This window comes from Sorex araneus, chromosome 1 (assembly GCF_027595985.1).
Source record: "Sorex araneus isolate mSorAra2 chromosome 1, mSorAra2.pri, whole genome shotgun sequence".
Classification (NCBI taxonomy): Eukaryota; Metazoa; Chordata; class Mammalia; order Eulipotyphla; family Soricidae; genus Sorex; species Sorex araneus.
In genome coordinates this window covers 433859824-433884320 of record NC_073302.1, presented here as the reverse complement: position 1 = coordinate 433884320, position 24497 = coordinate 433859824, and the positions used below count along the sequence as shown (strand labels likewise).

Here is a 24497-nt window from a genome sequence, read left to right as displayed (position 1 = left end):
CTAAAACTCAGAATGATCTTGCAGCATTTTGTGCTCAAGACACCGCTTTACCTCCCACTCACTTTGCTTTACCAAGGCATGAAGTGGAGGTCCTGGGGCCCAGAGAAGATCCATGGAACCCAAGTAACTCTCAGCCTCGCAAGGGGCAGGGGGAGGGTTGGTCACTTCTTGATTCTTTCTCATTTCTCAGCGCCTGACATTCCCTGGCTGATACCAGCTCTGAGGGCACCATCCAAAACCCAAGATATTTTTCTAACCTCTCCCCACCCTCTACCTCTTAGTCTTTTGAGAACAAAAATCTCTCCCTGGCATCCCAACCTGAAAGGGAAAAAGGATTATTCTGGTAGCTGTTATTCTGCATTCTGACAGCTAGTGATAAATCAACTGGTCATCTGATATGCACCAAATTCTGATTCAGAAATGAACCAGCCCCAGATCGGATTTGAATTTTAAAACTAAACCTCAAAAAGGCTTCTCAGATTTTTCTTTTTTTTATCCAAATCACCAATTGTGGCCTGGAGGTGAATTTACTAAACTGTGGTTGTTGGCATCGGAGATTGCAAAGGCGGGAAATAATCTGTATCACTCGCCTTTCATCCTGAGCCTGCTGGGATCAGGAACCTCCGACTCCTCTCGGGCTGTTTCTCTTGGGTTCCCAACCCAACCACCCCCTGGCGTGAGCAGCGCCAACCAACCCAGTGCTTACTGTAAGTTAGAGCTTCGTGCACTCCCCTTGCAGCTATTTCATCAAGATGCTCTGGGTAAGACTTCGGAGAAGATGGGGGTCAACACAACACCGGCTACACCCTCCATCCAGTCGCAGTAATGTCTTCTCAGCGACATTAGCCAGAGAGCAGCTGGGGCCAGAGCATAGTCCAGCAGGTAGGGTGTTCGCCTGGCATGTGGACAACCCAGGTTTGATCCCAGCACCCCACATGGTCCCTGGAGCAACACCGGGAAGTGATCCCTGAGCACAGAGTCAGGAGTAAGGCCTGAGTGCCACTGGGTGTGACCCTAAAACTAAAAATAAAAAAACTGAAAAAAGAAAAGTAGCTGTGGATGCCCACTAACTGCATCCCGAGATCATACACTCTGCCCGCCCAACTGCTGCCTCCCTCCCTCTGACCCCCATTCTGGCCTCCCACCACCAGGAATGAACGTGTGTGTGTGTGTGTGTGTGTGTGTGTGTGTGTGTATGTGTGCACGCATATGCACACATATGCCTGAATGCACAAAGAAAGAGAGAGAGACACAGAGAGAGACACAGAGAGAGAGAGCACAATCTCCCTCAAAAATAAAATAAAATAGGTGCTGGAGAGACAGTACAGTGGGTGAGGCACTTGTCTTGCAGGTGGTGAACTCGGGTTCTAACCCCAGGACCACACAGGGTCCCATGAGCCCGCCAGGATGTTCCCTGAGCACAGAGCCAGGAGGTAGCCCTAAGCACAGTTGGGTGTGACCCCCAAAAAATAATAAAGTGAAATAACACAAAATTTAAAAAAAAAATTCTAAGATCCTCACCAAGTGGTGATCGGCCAGGGGGTGATCGGTCTATGAATCGCAAAGATCCTAGTTTGCATGAACGGACCAAAACGCCTACTCCCTCTCCCTCGGGCCCCCTTGCACGCCTTTCCCTGGCAGAGCGCCTGCTTTGGGGATGCGGATAAAGCCGCCCTGGGCCACGCAGTCACGCAGCTAAACCGATTGCATGACAAGTGGCTTTTGTGGCACATGCCCAGGCTTCAGTGATCAGCTACCAGGTCGGCCTGATCTTGATAACGTTCCACCACGACGATCAAGTCCAGTGAGTGACTTGACCCATGAGGAACGGGCCTATCTTCCCCCCCCCCACCCCACCCCACCACCCCGCTCACTGCTTGGCCAGCAGAGCTGGCAACTCGGGCCTCACAGCAACCCAGGAGCTAAATGACCCAAACACTCCTCTAGCTCTGAGCTTGCAAGGGATCCCTGAGCTGCCGGCAGACACCCCGAAACGGCCAGGCTTCTCCATGCACGTACTCCTGAGTCATTTCTGCCGGCCAGCCTGCGGGACACTGATTTTTCTGCTATGGAGGCTGACACATCATCAGGACAGCTGCGTTTCTTTCGTTTTACCAGAGGAGCTCCCTGACCTCCTCCGACTGAGTCAAGCTGAAAGGCACCAGCTGGACCAAGACAGAAACTTCAGAAGATGCCACGGGCAGCGGCAGAGCCAGAGGGCAGGGCTGGAAGCCAGACACAAAGGTCCTCCTGACAGGCTGGAGAGACAGTATTGCAGGGAGAGCTCTTGTCTGGCACGCAACCAACCCACGTTCAATTCCCAGCACCACATAGGCAACAGCACTGCCAGGAGTGGCCCCCGAGCACTGTGGACTGTGACCCCAAATTAAAATGAAACAAAGTCTTTGTTTGCTTGGCTGTTTGTTTGGGGTCACACCCAACGATACTCGGGGGTTCCTCCTGGCTCTGCACTCAGGAATTACTCCTGGCAGTGCTTGGGGGACCATTTGGGACACCGGGGATTGAACCCAAGTCGGCCATGTGCAAGGCAAACACCCAACCCACTGTACCACCGCTCCAGGCCCCAAAGCAAACTCTTAGAGGCTGGAGCTATAGTCCAGCAGGTTGGCTGATCTGGGTTCAATTCCCAGCATCCCACATGGTCCCCCAAGCCCCGTCAGAAGTGATCCCTGAGCACAGAGCCAGGAGTAAGTCTTGAGCACCACTGGGTGTGACCCCAAAACAAGAAAACAAAAATCCTAATGAACACCTACCCCTCCACTCCCCACCCCTACACTCCTCTCTTATCTCCTCAGAAAAAACAGAGCAATGCTATGAAAACACTGGATTCCCAACAAGAAACCAGGGCGAAATAGGAGTTCTGTGGCCGGGCGCCTCCATGAGCCACTCGTTTGTTCATTCGTTCTGGGCTCATCTCTGCACCACCTTGCCTCGTCTCTGCTCTGCACTGGGAAGCCTGACGTACTTCCACGGGCACATTCCCACGTTCCCTTGTCTTCTGCTGCCAGCCTGGTTGGATTCATGGGAGCAGGAGACGGAAAGCAGGAAGTTGGAGAGGATATGCATCACCCTCCAGAAACAAGGTGGTCTGAGCTCAGCAAACGGTGATGTAGATAAGCCAGAAAATGCTGGGCGCTCAAGAACTACAGAAACAAGGGCCGGGAGGACTCGTCTATAGTTGGAAGCTTTGCCACCAGTGGCAGGGGAGGGGCAATTAGGATAGAGAAGGGGCCGCTGTGGAAATGATCGTTGGACGTGATCACTCTGGACAAGAACTGAGTGCTGAGAGGTGGTACAGGGATATGCATGATAACCTTTCGGTGCCTGTGTTGCAAAACATAATGCCCTAGAGACCGAGAGAGAGAGAAAGAGAGAGAGTGATAGAGAGAGAGAAAGATAGAGAGTGAGTGAGAGAAAGTGTGTATGTGAGTGAGAGAGAGAGTAGCAGAGAGAGAAAGATAGTGAGTGAGAGAGAGAGAAAGAGAGAGAGAGTGGTAGAGAGAGAGAAAGATAGTGAGTGAGAGAGTGTGTGTATGAGTGAGAGAGAAAGAGTGGCAGAGAGAGAAAGATAGTGAGTGAGAGAGAGAGAGAGTGTGTGTGTGTGTGTGAGAGAGAGAGAGAGAGAGAGAGAGAGAGAAGTACCTGCCATAGAGGCAGGCTACAGGTGGGGGACAAGGGGCAGTTGGCAGGAGGGAAACTGAGGACATTGGTGGTGGGAAATGTCCACTGGTGAAGGGAGGGTGTTGGAACATTGTATGACTGAAACCCAATCATGAACAACTTTGTAACTGTGTGTCTCATGGTGATTCAATAAAGGAGCCAGAGCAGTAGTACAGTGTTCTAGGGCATTTGCCTTGCAGGCAAGCGACCCGGGTTCAATCCCCGGCATCCCGTATGGTCTCCCAAGCCACCACCAGGAGTACTTCCTGAGTGCAGAGCCAGGAGGAGCCCCTGAGCATGGCCAGGTATGACCCAAAAAGCAAAAACAAGAAACAAAACAAATAAAAAAAAATAAAGAAGTAAAAACTTTTAAGTTACCATAATGTTTTCTTTTAAATAATTTTTTTTATGTCTTAAAAATCAAAGAAAGAAAAGAAAATGTCGGGTGCTGACAAGCGAGAGCCGTCAAGGTGCCAAGGGCTCCCAGGGGGGAAATGTACCTTCGGCCGCTGTGGTCTGAAGGACAGTCCCTGCGCCCCGTACGGGACGGCCCTGTGCGGCTTCCCAGGGATGCCGCTTTCTCTCCGCACTTCCCAAGCACAGCACCATTGTTCACTTGCCTGTCGGGCCTGACGTGCCAAGAATCGCAGCAAGAGCCAGAGCCATGTGGATGGAAGGAGAAAGCGGGTCAGACCACCAGGCTCCCCCACAGCCCCCGGGCCTGCAGAACCTGGAGGCATGCTTGCCTTCTGGGGCTGGCTCCAGGTGGTGGGGAGAAGATCGGGCTTCTCCCTCCTGAGACAGCTTAGTCACGAGCACACTCATCCCCAGCCCCAACCCCAAAGCTCCCCCATCCAGGGACATCACTTACTGACAGCTTGGTGATTGGAACATGCTGGCTCCCAGGGCTGGAGACCAAGATAATGATTCCCCGTGCAGGCAGTCAGACACACACAGACACACACACAGACACAGACACACAGACACACACACAGACACACAGACACACAGACACACACAGACACACACACAGAGACACACAGACACACACAGACACACACACACAGACACACACAGACACACACAGATACACACACAGACACACACACAGACACACAGACACACACAGACACACACAGACACATACAGACACACAGACACAGACACACAGACACACAGACAGACACAGACACACACACATACAGACACACAGACACACACAGACACAGACACACACACAGACACACAGACACACACAGACACAGACAGACAGACAGACAGACACACACACACACACACACACACACCGGACGGAGTATGGGCCAGAAAATGTTGCAAGCTGAAGGTTCCTCAGCCTGGCCCCAATCATGCGCTGGTAGCTGCAGGGAAGTAGGTCCTGCAGGCCACACCTGAGAAGGAAAAACACCACACAGCTATCAACAAAAAGAAGCTGATCGATGAAACAGGAGAAAATGTTTACCAACCACATTCAATATGCCAAAAACAGTAGCAATCATGGGCCTCACTGGGGGCTGTAGCAATAGCACAGCGGGTAGGGCGTTTGCCTTGCATGTGGTCGACCCGGGTTCGATTTCCAGCATCCCATATGGTCCCCTGAGCACCGCCAGGGGTAATTCCTGAGTGCAGAGCCAGGAGTGACCCCTGTGCATCGCCGGGTGTGACCCAAAAAGCAAAAAAATGAAATGATAATAATAATGGGCCTCACTGCCCTGAATGCGACAGGGACGAATGGAGACGTCACTGGCGCCCACTCGAGCATATCGATTAGCAACGGGACGACAGCGATACAGTGATACTGATAAGGGATCAATATCCAATTGTGCAGTTCTGCATGTTTTCTATTTTAGGCACCATGATTTGCAAAAACTGTTAATGATAAGATCTCCTGCACTCAATATTCCAATACCACAGCCTCCACCAGCCCATCCCTCTCCTCAACCCACCCATCCTGTCCCAGTTACATTTTTTTTTGGTTTGGGAGCCATATCCAATGATTATCAGGGCTGACTCCTGGCTTTGTGCTCAGGGATCACTCCTTGTAGGGCTTGGAGAACTATAGGGGATGCCAGGAATCAAACTTGAGTTGACTGCATACAAAGTAAATGCCCTACCCACTGTGCTATTGCTCCAGTCCCCAGTTACCATTTTTGAACTATACAATTTTTAAACACATAACTCAATAGAATAAGCAAATTGTAATGGTCAGAGAGACTGAAAAATTTCTGAAAAAAAAAAACTAAAAAAACATTCCAAAGATATCCAGATAGTGAATAGGTACCTGGAAAGATGTTCAACATCACTCAGCATCCGGGGAACATCCATCCAAAGCAAGAGATCTCACTTCACACCTGCTAGAATGGCCTCAGACAGGGGGAAGAGAATACAAGCGCTTGAGTTTGAGCACCCAAGGTCCCTGAGGACCCGCAGGGTATAAGCCCTCAGTCCCAGAGGCCCCAGGCATTGCTGAGGGTGGCCCTCCTTTGAGAACCACATATATCTATAGAATAGATATGGGCCAGATCAATGACACATCGGAGAGGGCACTTGCCTTGCATGCAGCTGACCCAGATTCGATCCCCGGCATCCCATATGGTCCACCAAGCACTGCCAGGGGTAATCCCTGAGTACAGAGCCAGAAGTAACTTCTGAGCTACTGCTGAGTGTGGCCCAAAATAAAAAATAATAATAGTTTAAAAAAATTTGCCATTCAGTAAGTAAAATAAGACAAAGAAAGATAAATACCATATGATCTTACCCAAAGGTGGAACCTCAAAACTCTGAACTCATAGAAAGAATTATTATACATAACCTCTGGGTGGTCACCAGAGTCAGGCAGTAGGGGAATTGGGTGAAGTTGGCTAAAAAAGGTGCAAACACCTAGTTACCAGATAAGCAACTTCTAGGAAGGTAATGCACAATAGGATTCACAGGAACTGTAGTGAACACAGCAGAAAGTTGCTCAGAGGATGATTGTGAAAAGTGCTCATCTCTGGAACCACAGAGACAGTGCCGGCATTGAGGCACTTGCCTTACATGCAGCTGACCCTGGTCCCCTGAGCACCTGAGCACAGAGCTTGGATGAGTCTCTGAGCACTGACAGCTGTGGCTCCAAAACAAAAACAAACGTTTTGATTAAAAATTAAAATAAAATTAACATATCTCATCACATGGGCCAGGGAGAGAGGGCAAAGGGCTGTGGCACAGGCTTCACGTGGGAGAGTGTTTGGGCTCAGTCTCCAGAACCATCTGGTCCCCCCACTAAGCGTCACTAGGAATGAGCCTGGGGCCAGGAGTAGCTTCTGAGCACCACCAGGTGTGGCCCCAAGGAAAAACAAACCAAAAGCCTCATCACAAGAGGAAAAATAATTATAAGAGATGACGGGTGTTCATTAAAATTGTGATTAATTTTGCAACATATCCATTTGTCAAATTATGAGCCAGTGCACCAGAACTCAATCCGTGGTGTATGTCAAGGATATCTCAATAAAACTGGAACAAAAACAGCAAACTCTAAAAAAAAATAATAAATAAATAAAAAGTGTTTGAGATTATGCTTCAAAAGACTACAGCAAGTAAAGCAGTACGGCTGAAGCAGAGAAGCAGAGGCGGCAAAGCTAAGCTTGGGGTGAAGATGTTTGGGAGGGAGCTGAGTCAAGCTTCCAGAGTGCCAGAGGTTCCGTATCCAGAAGCTTTGAAAGCCATTTGCTAAACCAGAGGCGGCTAGAAATTAGTCACAGAGGATTTTCACCAGGGGAACTGGCAAGTCCCAAAGCTGGGCATTACCTGCCCTCCCAGAATCAGGGGTCCCCCAAATAGAATCCTTCTAGACATATTAGGGGCATAGATTCACGTGCCGGTGAGGGATTCACACACCAGGTGAAAATTGCAAGCTGGGGGGTAGGGGGCAGAGGAGGGGGGATAGAGAGATAGTATGGTGGGTACAGCACTTGCCTTGAATGTGGCCAACCAAAATTTGACCCCCAGCACCACATGTAGCCCCCCTAACCTCTCCAGGAGTGATCCCTGAGCACAGAACCAGAAGTAAGCCCTGAGCTCCACCAGGTGTAGCCCAAAAGGGGGAAAAAAAAGGCAACAAGTTCACTATAAAACCCACCAGAGTTGGGAGAACACTACCATTTTGTGTGGAAGAACCAAGTGGTTTGGTCTCAGGTCTAGAAATGGTCGAACACTTGCACACAGCTGGCCACGGGTTTGATTCCCGGCATCCCATACGGGCTCCCGAGCACCACCAGGAGTGATGACTGAGTACAAAAACAGGAGCTGAGTCTGAGTCCAGCCAAGTGTAGTATTCCGAAGACACACACACACACACACACACACACACACACACACACAAGTGGGGTGTCTGCCAGAAGTGATTCCTTAATACAGAAACAGGAGCAACCCTTGACTCCAGCCAAGTGTAGTATTCCAAATGCACACACACACACACACACACACACACACACACACACACACAAGTAGGGTGTCCACCAGAAGTGATTCCTTAATACAGAAACAGGAGCAACCCTTGACTCCAGCCAAGTGTAGTATTCCAAATGCACACACACACACACACACACACACACACACACACACACAAGTAGGGTGTCCACCAGAAGTGATTCCTTAATACAGAAACAGGAGCAACCCGAGTCCAGCCAAGTGTAGTATTCCAAATGCACACACACACACACACACACACACACACACACACACATACAAGTGGGGTGTCTGCCAGAAGTGATTCCTTAATACAGAAACAAGAGCAACCCCTGAGTCCAGCCAATTGTGGTATTCCAAATACACACACACACACACACACACACACAAGTGGGGTGCCCGCCAGAAGTGATCCCTCAATACAGAAACAAGGAGCAACCCCTGAGCCTAGCTAAGTGCGGCCCAAATACCAGAATGAAACGGGGGGTGTCGTGGGCATCAGTGGGGGGAGAGGGCCACTGAGGGACTTCCGGGTCATTCGCTGCAAATACATTTCCCCACCCGCCCGCTCTAACCCGCGACCCGCCGGCTCCCTTCCACGCAGACCCAGGGCAGCCCGAGCGGATCTCTGCTCCCACGTTGCTCGTGGGGCTCCGGGGAGGGCGGAGCGGCACTCAGCCCAGGCACCACAACGGTTCTGCTGTCCTGAAGGAAACTCCGGGTCCGCCGGTGCCAGCGGCCGCCGGGCAGCACGCCTGCCAGTTCTTCCTGCCGCCCTGGCTTGGGTGTGTGCGGGGACGGGGCCAGCGGCCAAACTCTCGCCGGGCCCGCGAACAAGTTCCACGGGGCTGTTTGCTAAAGAAAATTCCAGTGGGCGCATCCAACACATGGAACTCAAGCACAGAAATTATATTTATCCCTCCCCGTGCCAAGGCGATCACATGCCCCGTGAGTCACTCCAGATGTGCTCAAAAACAGAGGCGCCCTGTGGAAGCCCAGTCCCCCAATCCCGGAGAGAGTCAGATTGACACGGGTCCCGGCTCCTGTCTGCCAACCAGCCACCCCCGCTCCCCCCGCCCCCACAGTCCCTCTGCTCAGAGGCGGGAGCGGGCATCCCGCCCTGGACCGACCAACAGTGTTCAGAGCCAGATCACTGCAGTCGAAGGGCCAGTCCGGACATACCTGGCCTCCCGGGTCCCCCTGGGCCTGCGGGTGACTGCGCCTTCTCTCCCGGGCCAGGATGCGGTGGAAGGCGCTGCTGCTGCTGCTGCTGTGTTCCCACGCTCCGGTGACCGCGGCCCACAGGTGGAACCGGGGTGAGTTGCCTGGTGTGTGGGTATTCCGGGATGGGTCGGGATGCAGAGGCGGGCAGGGAAGGGCAGAGGCAGGGGCACCGACTCCCTCCAGGAGCCGCCTGCATGCCTCTGGCACGTTCCCCTGGATGGGGGGAGAGGAGGCAGGTGACGGGGAAGTGACCCTGACATCCCTCAGAGCTGCAGGAGGCGGAGGGCACCGGGGTTCTCACACCGCCTTGACCCCCTCGACCGGGCTGAGGGGCAGGTGTCTACATCTGAGGAGTGGGGGGTTGCCCCGGAACCCAGCTCAAAGGCTCCCAGCCTAGATCTTTGGCTTGGGATGCCCAGGGTGCACCCACCCACCTTCCAGCCGGGCAGAACTGACTGGCGGCAGGAGGGGAAGAGGGGGCCCCTCTGTCTGCCTGCTTCGCTCCCCCAAAGCCAAAGAAGGGGCCTGGGCTCTTGCCCCTAAGGGTGACTTCCCTCAAGAGGGGACTCTTGGGGCCAGAGAAATAGGACAGCTGATAGGGCGTTTGCCTTGCACATAGCTGACCTGGGTTCAATCCCGGCATCCCATATGGTCACCCGAGCACTGCCAGGAGTAATTCCTGAGTGTAGAGCCAGGAGTAGCCCCTGAGCATCGCAGGGTGTGACCCACAAAGCAATAATCATAATAATAATAATAATAATAATAATGGGGCTCTTGGGGGTCCGAGGGCAGAGCAGGCAAACAGCTCTGCCCCCCTGGGGTTCTCAGTCCCCCATGAGGACGCCTGAGACCAGGGTCCCCCGGCTCCCCCAGAGCTGAGCTGTGAACCCCATTGCCCAGAGACAAATCACAAATGAGCGTGCATTTCCCTTTTTCACTTAATTGTCCTTTGGGTTCTGGGAACAATGTCTGGCTCACGCCCCTCCTCCTGCTCGCGTTCAGACTCTGGAGGGAGCACTCGATGCAGAGTGCTCGCCTCCGCGTGGCCCTGGGCACTCGGGATTGCCTGTGTTCAGAGAATGGTCCTGGGCTGCAGCGAGCGAGCCCAGGTCAGGTGCTCGCCTGGCGAGAGACAGATGCTGGCCAGCCCAGTCGCCGCCACCACAGAGTTCCCTGAGCACTGTCAGGAATAAGCCCAGGGCGGGACCCCCAAGGCCCCCAGCCCCATCTGCATCACCACCCCCACTCTTCCTGACACCCAAGAAAGACGACTTGATTCGTTCCAAGTCTAGGAAACGCAGACAACTGCGGCCAGGCTCCTGGCAAAGTGCTCAGAGATGGAATGTCTGGGTCCAATTACCCACGTGGTCTCCCGAAAGGCTGTCAACCCCGCCAACACTCGCGGGTTTGCTGACGCCTCTCTCGAGCCAACCTTACACTCCCTGACCGGTCCTCAGGGTAGCAGGGCACCGGAGAGACAGTGCAGGTCCCTTACCTTGCACCAGGCGAACCTGGGTCCGATCCCTGGCACTGCATCGGGTCCCTCAAGCACTACCAGGAGACATCCCTGAGCACAGAGCCAAGAGCAAGGCCTGAGCACTGCCAGGTGTGGCCCCAAGAACCAAAAAAAAAAAAAGAGAGAGAGAGAGGGAGGGAGGGGGTTAGCTAAAATGCTTTGTGGATAATGGAGTCACAAATATTAAGGAAAGTTTAGGGTACTCAGCAGGACTACACCCTACTCCCCGCTGGGGAAAGGTCTGCCCCCAGTAAGCCCACCACCAGCACAGAGACCCCAAGTCGAACCCATTTGGAAGGTTTGCACTGGGGGAGAGTTAGCAGCAGTGAGCCGGCAGCCAGGGACAGAGGGCCCCCAACCACCAGAAGAAAAGGGGGTAGACAAAAGGAGAGAGAGAACAAAAGGGAATGCCCTGCCACAGAGGCGGGTGGGGTGGGGGGATGAGATGGGGGGGTGGGAGGGATGATGGGGTCATCAGTGGAGACCGGGCACCAGTGGAGGGATGGGCACTCAAGCAGTGCATGACTGAAACACAAGCACGAACATATGTCAATCCGTATCTGCACCCTCACAGGGATTCATTAATAAAAAATAATTTAAAAAAAAAAGAAAAGAAAAGGGGGTAGAGGTTAGAACGATAGCACAGTGGGTAGGGCATTTGCCTTGCATGCAGCCGACCCGGGTTCAATTCCCAGCATCCCATATGGTCCCCCGAGCACCGCCAGGAGTAATTCCTGAGTGCATGAGCCAGGAGTAACCCCTGTGCATCGCCGGGTGTGACCCAAAAAGAAAAGGGGGTCGTTTTTACTTCATTTGCAACCTTTTCCCCCCAGCCCCAAAAGGAATACTCCCTTGCCATCCGTTTTTAAAAGACAGCAGGAGAGCCCGTCCACTCTGCCAACCATCTGTGCTTTTGCCTCTCTGCACCCCCGCTGCACTCTCCCTTAGGAGAAATCCCTTTGCAAAAGTCTGGGGGGGGGGGGGGGCATGGGGCTGGAGACATAGTACAGTGGGTAGGGCGTTTGCCTTGCACTCGGCCGGCCCGACCCGGGTTCAAATCCCAGCATCCCATATGGTCCCCTGAGCACGGCCAGGGGTAATTCCTGAGTGCAAAGCCAGGAGTAACCCCTGTGCATCGCCAGGTGTGACCCAAAAAGCAAAAAAAAAAGTCTGGGGGGGCATCCTGCTTCCTCCTCCATGCCCCCACCCAGCCTCAGCCCACCCTCCCCAGCCGCCCAGCCTACACCCACCTTCCCCGCCCACAGAGGCAGAAAGAGCCCCATCCACCAGCCCGAGAGCTCTCGAGGATTCTGGCCAGAGGCAGCCTCCTCCTGCGGCTGGCCCAGCCCCCGGCACCCACCGCAGACCTCATGACTCACCTGCGGCTAGTGAGCCCCACCCAGGGGCCCCCACACCTGGCTCAGTCCCAGCGATCCCAGGGCCTGCCAGGACACTGATGGGCAGACTGAAGAGTCTTTTTTTTTTTTCCTTTTTTAAGATTCCTGGGCGAGTTACTCTGAAATTAATTCGAGGGAAGTTAGTTTGGGCCACTCCCACGGTGCTCAGGACTTACTCCTGGCTCTGTGCTCAGAGACCACTCCTGGGGGGTGTTGGGTAGAGGGCCATATGGGGTGCCAGGGACTGAACCCGAGTATGCCCGTGCAGCGCGAGCGTCAGAAGGATAACGGGGGTGGTTTCCACTTCATTTACCACATTTTCCCTCGCCCCGTCCTGCCTCTCTGCCCCTAAAGACTGACGCCTTTACTCGCTCCCTGGAGAGCATTTCTTCCCAGAACCTGGAGCAGGATGGGGGACCCTGCCATGAGGAGGGGGCATCGGCCGGCCTGTCCGGGGTCTGTTTCAGAGGGGGGTGTGCAGCCAGAGCTGATTCCTAGGGGTTCGACCAGGCTGAGTGGGCAGCACGGTGGGGAGGCCGCGATGTGCCCGCTGCCCTCCCCCACGCCCCGTCACTGTACCAGGGGGGTGTGCGCCAACCCTTCCGGCCGCAGAGGACACAGAGGACACTCGCCGGGGAGGACAGAGCTGGACTTGCTCCCTCCTGCCCCCCAGGTCTAGGGCCTCAGAGTCTGCACGTTCTTGGCCACACCCTGAGCAACCCCTGGGTGGGGAGATGGCCCTCAGCAGCCCCAGTGACGCCTTCCCAGGCCACACACACACACACACACACACACACACACACACACACACTGTCTCGCAGCTTCTGCTGAGGTCCTGGCCCCCGTGGCTCACTCTGAAAGTCACTGTGTTTCCAAGGGGCCGGCCCAGGTGTGGGAAAGCAAATGACTTCATCCGGGTTTGGCAAAGGAACATGTCTAACCTCGGCCGAGCTACCCACACACCCAGCCACATGCCCACAAGCACACACACACACACACACACACACACACACACACACACACACACATACACACACCGTCTTTGCCAGTACGGCCACACACACACACACACACACACACACACACACACACACACCGTCTTTGCCAGTATGGCCACAAGCTCAGACCCCACCCAGGCTCTCCACCAGGCGAGGCTGTTCCTCCGCCCCTGCCCGCCCCCTCGGTGGTCCTGGGGCTGCCCATGAGGCAGAAACCATGGTTACACGGAGCGTGCCAGGGCGGGAAGGAGAGAGCCTCACCCTGGTCGTAGCGGGTTGAAGAGCAGGACGAGCTCCCCCTGCAGGAGTCAGCACCCCTCGGGTGCCCGTGGGGGAGAGTGTGCAGGGGTGCGAGCCTGGCTGGGATGCTTCAGGGGGGCACCTCCCTGCCCAGGACAGGAGGGTCAGGGGAGCTCGGGGGGGGGGACAGGAGACCACAGCCCCCTCCCGGTGACAGCCCTGTTCGAGGAGAGGGACTGAGCACAGCACTCTGGAAAGACTGGAGCATGGGGGCCGAGACTAGTACAGGGGGGAAGGGGCTCGCCTCGCATGAGGCAGGCCCAGGTTCAATGCCAGCACCACACAGGGTCCCCCGGTCTCCACCAGGACTGATCCCCGAGCACAGAGCCAGGAATAAGTCCTGAGCACAGCCAGATGTGGCAGCGAGGGGAGAGGAATGGAGAGGAGGGGAGGGCAGGAGACAGAAGGGGAGGGGAGTGGAGGGGAGGAAGGAGAGGATAGAAGGGGAGAGGAGGGGGGGGAGGGAGGGGAGGAAGGAGAGGAAGAAGGGTGAGGAGGGGAGAGAGGAGAGGAGGAAGGAGAGGAGGGAAGGGGAGAGGAGGGGAGGACAGGGGAGAGGAGGGGAAGAAGGAGAGAGGAAGGGAGGACAGGGGAGAGGAGGGGAGGGGAGGGAGGGGAGGAAGGAGAGGAAGAAGGGTGAGGAGGGGAGAGAGGAGAGGAGGAAGGAGAGGAGGGAAGGGGAGAGGAGGGGAGGACAGGGGAGAGGAGGGGAAGAAGGAGAGAGGAAGGGAGGACAGGGGAGAGGAGGGGAGGGGGGGAGGGGAGGAGAGAGAGTAGAAGAGAGAAGAAGGGATGGGGGGATGGGACGGGGAGGGGAAGGCAGGGAGGGGAGGAGAGAAGAGGGGAGGGGAGAGAGAAGGGAGGGGACAGAGGAATAAGGTAGCTGAGAAGGAGGCTGAGGGGTGACTCGGGTCCTTCATTCACGCACATCCAGGGGAAGACACCGGGCAGAGAACCAGACAGACCAGCCCACCCGGGAAGGACACACACACACACACACACACACACACACACACACACACACACACACACACACACACTTAGGGGCAGAGACACTCAGGCCCTGAGGCTGATGGGTACCGAAGGGACCACCAGGACAAACTAGGAGTGCTGGGGGGGCGTAGAGGAGGCCACACCCGCACTCCCTGGCCACCGGCCCATCTCCCAGCCCCTGTCATTCGGGCCACACTGGCCAGGATGGGGGCTGCTGCTGGGCCTGTGCCTGGGAGTCAGTTCCAGCGGTACTCAGGGACCATGAGGTTCTGACAAACCAACCTGAGCCTCCTGCAGTCAAATCATGAGCTCTGGGCTGTCTATTGTTCTTAAGGCAATGGCCAGGGAGGGCCTCCCTGAGGAGGTGATTGAAGATGGGCAAGCCAAGCAACCTCCAGAGACAGAGTGCCACAGGCAGAAGGAAGAGACGTGCAAAGGCCCGGGGGTCCAGGCATGCCTGGTGTCCTGGGGAAGCACGTGGAGGCTGGTGGCAGGCATCAGGAGCTGGGGGGAAAGGAGCCCAGAGACTCAGTAAGAAACTGAGCCTTTCAGCCTGGGCCCCCAGGAACTAGTGGCTTTGAGTGAGAGCACAGGTGTGTTTGAGCCCAGGAATGACACCCCTCCGCCCCTCCGCAGGATCACACCCACGCTCTCCGTCAGCTCAAGAAGGAGGCAGGCGCCAAAGATGGCAGCATAACGTCCTCTAGGGCACACAAGCCCTGCTGAGGGGTGAGCAGGGATGTGGGGTGAGTCAGTCTGGAGGTGGCAGAGCACAGCGGGGGTGGGGGGTGCTGGGGGCTGGGACAGGAAGGAGAGAGGAAGTCAAGGCAGAAAAGCTGCCACCAGGTTTGAGACTTGAGCGACTGAGATGGGAAGGCCGCAGGGCCAGTCCTGTGCGTGTGTATGTGCGTGTGCATGTGTGCATGTGTGTACATGTGTGCATGTGTGTATGTGTGTATGATTAAGTGTAAGTGGGTGAATGTGGGGAGGAGGAATTGCACAGGTGTGCCTACGTGTGTGCTTAAATGTGTGTGCCTATGTGTGAGTGCATCTTTACATGTGTGTGCGTGTGTGTGCGTGTGTGTGTGTGTAAATGGGTGGGTGTGGGTGCAGATGGGGAGTTTACGTGTGCGTGTCTATGTGTGTGTTTAAATGGGATATGAGCATGTGCCCATGTGTGAGCACATCTTTACATGTGTGCTTGTGTGTGTGTGCTTATGTGTGCTACTGCAAACCCCGGTGCTGCCCGGTAGACGTCTGAGACGGGAACAGAGTTGAAGGGCAGCGGAGAGTGGCCGGGAGGGCGGAGGGAACTGAGGTGAGCCCAGAGTCAAGGCATGAGCTGGGTGGTGGCACCCGGGAACAGTGAGGGGGAGTTTTAAACAGAAGCAGCGCCACCTTGGAAGGAGAGGAGGAAGGAAGGAGAGAGGAGGGGAAGGGGAAGGTCTCAGCCACAGAGGGGGACTCTCCCTCTCTCTCCCCCTGCCTCCCTCCCCGACCCTCTCTCTCCCTCTCTCTCTCTCCTCTCTCTCTTTCCTCTTTCCTCCCTCTTATCTCTCTTCCTCTCTCTCTCCCCCTGCCTCCCTCCCCGTCCCTCTCTCACTCTCCCTCTCTCCCTCTCCCTCTCTCTCTCTCTCCTCTCTTTCTTCTCTCTCCCTCTCTCTCCCTCTCCTCTTTCTCCCTCTCTCTCCCTTCCTCCCTCCCTCCCTCTCCCTCTCTTCTCTCTCCTCTCTTCTCTCCCTCTCTCTCCCCCTCTCCCTCTCCCCCTCCATCTTTCCCCTCCCCCTCTTCCCCTCTCCCCTCCCTCTCTCCCCCTCTTCCCCTCCTCTCTCTCCCCTCTCTCCCTCTCCCTCTCCCTCTCTCTCTGTCTCTGTCTCTGTCTCTCTGTCTCTCTGTCTCTGTCTCTGTCTCTGTCTCTGTCTCTCTCTGTCTCTCTGTCTCTCTGTCTCTCTCTCTGTCTCTCTCTCTCTCTCTCTCTCCCCCCCCCGCCCCCGAAGCAGCAGTATAAGACAAGAGACTGGTTTGGGGGAGGCAGCCGGGGCAAGGGGGCCTCTATTTCACAGGCACGAGTGAGCGAGGGGGAGCAGAGAGCTGAGCCCTGGCTCAAAAACCTGGTAGGAAAGCAGGTCGGACTTTCACTTCCCTTCCTCCTGGTGGGTGGTCTTCCTCCCAAGGTACTCCAGCCTAGCTCCGCTCCACGCAGGGAGAGAGGGTGCCCTAGCCAAGGAATTTGCCAAAGGAGGAGGGAGCAAAAGGCCTGGGGCTGTGGGGGAGAAAGGGGTTGGAGGTGTGGGTAATCCTCTCCTTGCTTGTGGGGCTTATGCCATCCCACTGCCCCCGGGACTGACAGCGGCTCTCGGGACCAAAGAATGCCTGAGGTGTGTGGGGGGGAGGGGGAGGCCCCTACAAGCAGTTAACATTGTACCCTCTCAGGGGGAGGGGAGCCAAGGGAGAATTTAATCCTCATCGCCAACAAAGTGGGTGACCTTCGGGCAGACAAATTTCATGAACTCCAAGTTCAGTAAAAGGGGGCACCCTTGTCCAGACACAAAATCTCACATAGAGTTACATGAAACTGTGCCTCACACAACTCCAGGGGGCGCCACATGGCTGCCTCATAGGCTTCCCGAGGCGCGGCCCCCTGATAGCTCACAATCAAGTGTCTGGAAGAAGCTGCGCCTTCCCCGAGCAGCCATCAGACTGGGCTGAGTTGGGATGTACAGGGTTGGGGGGTGGCGGGCAACTCTCCTTCCCTGCCCTCTCTGACCCCTCTCTGACCCAACAACCACTTCATTTCTGTTGTGGTTTGCTTCGAGGCCACAGTCCCACATATCAGGAATTTATCCTGGAGGTGTTCAGGAGGCCATAGGGGATGTTGGGGATTGAACCCGGGTCAGTACTATGGCTCGGACCCCTTTCTCTTTTTTTTTTGCTATAAACTTGTTTTTTAAATTTTTTTAAATTTTCTTTTTAATTCTATTGAATCACCATGAGATAGTTACAAGCTTTCACGCTTGGGTTACAATCTCACAATGACCAAACACCCATCCCTCCACCAGTGCACATTCCCCACTACCAATATCCGGGGTATACCCCCCCTTCTCACCCTCCCCCTGCCTCCATGGCAGACAATATTCTCCATAATCTCTCTCTCCTTTTGGGCATTATGGCTTGCAACACAGACACTGAGAGGTCGTCACGTTTGGTCCATTATCTACTTTCGGCACACATACCCCATACTGACTGATTCTTCCAGTCATCATTTTCTTAGTGATCCCTTCTCTATTCCATCTGCCTTCTCCCCTCCACTCATGAAGCAGTCTTCCAGCTATGGGGCAATCCCCCGGGCCTTGTATCTACCGTCCTTGGGTGTCAGCCTCATGTGATGTTATTCTATACTCCACAAATGAGTGCAGTCCCTCTATGTCTGTCCCTCTCTTTCTGACTCATTTCACCTAGCACGATACTCTCCATGGTGGACCCCTTTCTTAATGCAACTATGGGACCAGTCCAGCAAGTTGCACACAGGCAGCGCCCCGAGCAAGGAACCCTTAGCCTGAGACTCCACCCTCCTCACCCCTACTTAAAACCCCGGGGTTGGTGGCTGCTCTCGCCTTTGTTTCCTTCATCATCTGCACACACAGTTGCTCAGGGGCTCCTCCCGGCAGTGCTCGGGACCCATGCAGGACCAAGGATGGGACCCAGACCTCCTGAGGCCTCCTGAGCACGCTCAGATTCCGGGCATCTGGATGTGGATGGCAGGTAAATAGCCAGATGTATGCAACTCTGATTTGAAAAGCTCTTCTGGCTGCAGCGGGAGATAACAGAGCCATTGAGCTTCCCGTTACTGGGTGGGTTCCCGCCCGGGTGGGTTCCCGCCCCCTGTAGGCCCTGGTCAGCAGCCTCGGGCCCTGCATTGAACCACCAGCCCAGTGAGCACAGCCTAGGAGGTCCCTCCCCCAAGAAAAATATATCTTCTGATTTAAAAGATCGTGAAGATCCCTAAGCACCACTCTGGGGTGAGGTTGGGGTCCCCCACACCCGAGCACAGGCTAGTGTCGCCTGAGCGCCAGCGTGGCCAGGGAAGGAGATGATTAGGGAGCTCGGGGATTGAACGGGACTGTCTCCACAGTTCTGCTTCATCTCAGCACACAGTTCTTAAAGGCGGCCCTAGTCCCATGTATCATTCTTCTTACAACTTTCTTTTTTTTTCTTTTTTTTGGCGGGGGGGGGGTCACACCTGGCGATGCACAGGAGTTACTACTGGGTCTGCACTCAGAAATTACTCCTGGCGGTGTTCAGGGGACCATATGGGATGCTGGGATTCGAACCCGGGTCAGCCGCATGCAAGGCAAACGCCCTACCTGCTGTGCTATCGCTCCAGCCCCCCTTTTTACAACTTTCTGGGATAACAAAGGACTTGCCAAATTTGAAATCAATGAGATACTAATGGACTGGAGCGATAGCACAGCAGGTAGGGCATTTGCCTTGCACACGGTCGACCCGGGTTCAATTCCTCCGCCCCTCTCAGAGAGCCCGGCAAGCTACCGAGAGTATCCTGCCCGCATGGCAGAGCCTGGCAAGCTACCTGTGGCGTATTCGATATGCCAAAAACAGTAACAAGTCTCACAATGGAGATGTTACTGGTGCCCGCTTGAGCAAATCGATGAACAATGGGACGTCAGTGCTACAGTGCTACAGAGATACTAACATCAAACTTGACCGGAAGCTTCCTGAGACACACAGTTTTGGAGTTGCCACTTCTCCAGCTCTACATCCATCACCCCACCTTCAGGCTGATGGCCTGCAAGGCCCATGGGCTGGACTCTGGGTTTGTTTTGTTTGGGGGCCATACTCGGTGGTGCTCAGGGGTTACTCCTGGCTCTGCACTCAGGGGTCATTACTGGCGGTGCTCAAGGAACCATAAAGGGTGCCGGGGATCAAACACGGGTCGACCACTTGCAAGGCAAACACTCTCCCCACTGTGCTATCGTGCCAGCCTCATGGTTTCCGGGTTAAGAGCAGGGGTGCACGCAGCCCCTCGAGCTGGATCCTTGCTCCCTTGCAGCTGTGCTGTTCCCTGCTGCCCAGCGGCCGAAGAGAGCCTCAGCGGTGCCCTTGAACCCAGTCCTGCAGACCTCCCTGGAGGAAGTGGAGCTGCTCTATGAGGTAGGCACCCATGCCCGCTGCTTGGGGAAAGTCACCCCGAGCCCCTGGGAAGGGCGGGGCTGCTGAAGGCCATGGGGGGGGCTCATGGGATCCGGCCCATCCCACAAGGACAGGCCAACCTGTGACCCCATGGCCCTGTGGCCCATCTCTCCTACCCACCTGCTGATGCAGGGGTGTGGCCTGAGATGCTCTGGGGAGGCACAGCTAGAGGCTGGTGCGGTCTGGCACCCAAGTTCCAGAGTGGGAGATGTACATGCATTGGCTCACAGCCCGGCGAGAGACCGTCTGCCCGGGACACCTTGGCTCTGGCACTCGGCAGTCACCCAGACGCTCTCTGCCCCCCCCTTCCACACCCCCACCCTTGAGCACCCCCACTTCCTCCTCCACTCCACGGGGAAATTTCCCAAGGCACTCAGCTCAGAGATGAGAGTCCGGGTTTCAAATCCCACCTTCAGCGGGCTCGGGTTTCCAGGCCAGCCACGGGACTCTGCACAGACCAACTCCCCGCTCTGGGCTGGACGGCCCCCAGCTGTTACATAGGAGACTGCCACAAATCTGACATTCTGTCTGCCTAAGAGCCACCCCTGGAATTGGGGGTGGGTGGGTGGTTCCAGAGAGTGCCTCGAGGAGCAGACTGGGCGAGGGGTGGCTGTTGCTAGTCTGGAACATGGGTGCGATCACAACTGATCTGGGTTCCAGAAAGGTCCGCGTACGCTGGGAGGCTGGCTGCAGAGTCAGGAGCACGAGGCATCTGCTATGTTCCCGACACCAGCGGGGCCTGTGCAGGGGGTCAATGGTGGACCCGTGGACCCAGCCCCTATGAGTCTAGAACAGGTGACAAAGAAGGACAAAGCTCTAGACCCCTCTCGGCACCAAGCATCATTCTTTGCACCCTCCAAAAGCCTGATTGCGGACTAAAATGATCCCAAAGAGCTCATGCTCTTTCTTTTTAAGAGCACCAGGTTACTTCCTGGCTCTGTGCTCAGGAGTAACCCCAGTGGTGCTCAAGAGACTATATGGTGTCAGGTATGAACCAGATCAGAGGGATGCACATGAGCCTTCACTCCGACATAGATGTTCTCCTTCTGTGCCTTGTCTTTTTTTTATATATATATATTTTATTGAATTGTACCGTGGAGCCACAATTACAAAACCATGTTTGAGTTTCAGTCACACAATGATCAAACACCCATTCCTCCACCAGTGCACATTTTCCACCACCAATGTCCCCAGTATCCCTCCCCACACCTGCCTGACCCCGCCCCACCTCTCCCCCTGCCTCCATGGCAGACAATTTCCCCCATACTCTCTCTCTCTACTTTGGGGCATTATGGCTTGCAATACAGATACTGAGAGGCCATCACGTTTGGTCCTTTATCTGCTTTCAGCACACACCTCCCATCCCGAACGATCCCTCCAACCATCACTGACTCGGTGATCCGTCTCTCTCCCAGCTGCCCTCTCCCCCAGCTCATGAGGCAGGTTTCTGTGCCCTGTCTCATACCTCCCCTTCTGGGGGCAACTGTTACTAACCGTTTCAGAGGCAGACACCAGCTCACAGGGGCTAAGGAGCATGGGGGGCGGGGGAGGGGGGTGAGCAAGGCAGAGGCGGAAGCCGGACCCCCGGCTTCTTATTCATAGTCCCTTTCCTTAGCTGCCTTCCCAAAGGAGGGAAAGAGACCCAGCCCACACGCCCCTCTTGGGGGCTTCTTTCTCCCCCACCCCTGTGCCCCGCAGTTCCTGCTGGCCCAGCTGGACATCAGCCCCGACCTGGAGATCTCCATCAAGGACGAGGAGCTGGCGTCGCTGCGCAGGGCGGGGACGTTCCGCACCGTCTGCAACAACGTGATCCCCAAGCGCATCCCCGACATCCGCCGGCTGAGCGCCGCCCTGGACCAGCGCGCCGGCGTCCTCAGCAGAGAGGACTTCGAGAGGACCGCGCTGACCCTGGCCTACGCCGCCTACCGCACGGCCCTGTCGCAGGGCCACCAGAGGGACGTGTGGGCCCAGGCCCTGCAGAGCCTCTTCCAGGCCCTCCGGCAGGACCTTTTGCGCTCCTCCTCGGGGGTTGTCAGGGACTGGCCGGCTCCAGGCGGTCTGCACGGGGACGCACACGCGCGTCACCCGGACGGTCACCATGCCCTCGCCTCGGACCCAGATCCCTAGCGGGACACTCCCCTCGACGCCAAGAGACGGAAAGCAGACACAAGGCAGTCGGAAGCTCTGCGCCTGCCCCTTGCAGCTCTCTGATCAGGCACCTTCGGGTGCCCTCCTAATGCGACCTGGGCGGGAATTTCCAGGAGCGACTGGCAGGGAAATTCCAGATGCTTCCAGGGGCTGCATGGTTTGCTCGCAGAAGTCTGACACAGGCTTTGACAGTTTGCACACACACACACACACACCCAAGAATGGGGAGAGAGGGGCGGGGAGACGGTTCAAAGGGCTGGCGCTCATGCTGCGTGAGAAGCATCCCTGGGTCCTGAGCACCCCCGGGAGGAAACCCTGAGCGCTGAGCCAGGGGAGCTTCTGAGCAACTGCCAGGTGGGACCCGCTCTCCAAACAAAACAAAACCAAAGAATGGGATAGGGCTCCGGGGAATCTGGAGAGGGGCAGAGAATGGTGGGGACACGGAGTTTGACAGAGCCCTGTGATCCTAAAGGATGGAGTGCAGGTCCGAATGAAATTTCTCTTACGGTCCTAGAGTACGGTAGAAAGAACCGAGGCTGGGGAGATTGTACAGTGAGTAGGGTACTTGCCTTGCACACAGCCAAGCCCAGTTTTGATTCCCCACATCACGCAGGGTCTCCCAAGCACTGCCAGAAATGATCCCTGAGCACAGATCCAGGAGTCAGCCCTGAGCACAGTCCAATATGACCCCCCCCCCCAAAGCAAGCAAACAAGAGGAAGCAAGCAAGCAGACCTAGAGGAATAGCCAGACAAGTGCCTTGTCAGTCGGAAATGCTTCTCAACTTTTCTAAGAGCTGCTGAGAAGAATCCACTTGAAAATCAATAACGCTAGGACCTAGATGCCTTGACTCTTGTTCAGGATGATAAAATACAGAGAACCAGAATGGCGGGGGCGGGGGGAAGGAGGAGGACCCCAGACATGCAGCAAACCTTGTCTCCTGAAGAGAGAAACCAGGCTAACATGGAGAGGGTCAACCTAAGGCAGGAGATGCCCCACCTACACCAGCCTGCCCCCGGCTGAATTCTCCAGCACCGACAGAAAAGTGCTCCCAATAAAACCAGTTCTCAGAAGGCAGAAGTGTGTACTTTCAAACTTTTTGTTTTCGATACATTGGCTTGATATCTTTCTAGCAACGCATACATGTCTTGGGCTTGTTTTTGAAGAGAGAATATATTTTAATATTCATATCTTAAGATAATAATTTGAGGGGCTGGAGTGATATGATAGTATAATGAGAGTGCTTGCCTTGCATGCAACCAACCCAGGTCTGAGCCCTGGCATCCCATATGATCCCCTGAGCCCACCAGGAGTGATCTCCGAGCACAGAGCCAGAGGCCATCCCTGAGCACTGCTGGGTGTATCCCTCCCCTGCACCAAAAAAAATTTTTTTAAGATAATTTGAGACACCTGAATTAAGGTGCTGGGCTCTCTGGGCTTCTTCCTCATCTGGAATATCCACCTAACATCTGTGTGATGGGCTGGAGCGATAGCACAGCGGTTGGGCTTTCGCCTTTCACGTGGCCGACCCGAGTTTGATTCCTCCGCCCCTCTCGGAGAGCCCGGCAAGCTACCGAGAGTATGGAGCCCACACAGCAGAGCCTGGCAAGCTACCTGTGTGTATTGGATATGCCAAAAACAGTAACAATAAGTCTCTCAATGAGAGATGTTACTGGTGCCCGCTCGAACAAATCGATGAGCAACGGGATGACATCTGTGTGATGTTACAGAAACGACGCCCACATCCCAGCAGTTTTCTGGACCCGGAATGGTCTGCTGATTACGCATCCGGAAAGAGTCTTCCTGCTGCCTTCTTGGCAGTTGGGCCCCTTTTCTTTGTGACCAGCGTAACTCGATCTTAGCCCTGTGTCTTTCTGACCTTGCTTGCCCCTAAGAACTCAAGATCACTAAGCTGGTGAAGTAGCAGGCACGGGGGAAGCCTCTGCTCGGAGGAGCCCAGCTGGGTGCTGATCAAGGTTCCTCACCAGCTCCAAGGACTCTGCGATGCTCTGCTACTCCAGACGCCCCCAGACGCTAACTGGATGCCGAGGCCTGCGCACCAGCCTTTGCATTCATAGGGCAGAGCCGGGGCGTACAGTGGGCACTCAGCCACTGTCATGGGATCGTGACAGAAGCCGGGCTGGAAATCTCTGGACACAGCTTTGCCCAGCAGCACAAACAGTGTGGTCTTATGGAGAGAAATTCTAGGTGGCAAGAAGGGCGTCCTCCCCGAGGGAAAAGGTGCTTTGCGCTCGAATGTTCTCAGACTCTGACCGTCAGCCCTGCAGTGCTCCCTTAAATGCACGGGCCCAGATCAGCCCTTCTCTTCAGCTTTCCTCTCCTCTGCATCAAGCATTCCTCCCACACCGCCACTTCGCTCGCCCCTTTTCATTTTATTTGATGTCTCGATCGGTCTAAATTGTGACTCAATAAGAGCCTTTTCTTTTTTGGCTGGGAGTGGGGACTCCCCCACCCCCACGTGGTGGTATCTAAGAGGCCCAAGTTGCTCTCATGGGGGTTCTTGGATGAGAGGCTCAAGGGTGCTTGAGTTCACCAGTGCCAGGGACCCT

General features: G+C 55.3%; 1 protein-coding gene across 1 annotated transcript; it reads left to right on the top strand.

The window, feature by feature from the left end:
• Window positions 1–9038: 9038 nt before the first annotated feature.
• On the top strand, window positions 9039–23347 carry FAM180A (family with sequence similarity 180 member A). Its single transcript, XM_004608380.2, has 3 exons — window positions 9039–9461; window positions 19642–19742; window positions 21480–23347. The coding sequence occupies exons 1-3, from the start codon at window positions 9386–9388 to the stop codon at window positions 21906–21908; spliced, it is 606 nt and encodes a 201-aa protein (XP_004608437.2). The 5' UTR covers window positions 9039–9385; the 3' UTR covers window positions 21909–23347.
• Window positions 23348–24497: the final 1150 nt, after the last annotated feature.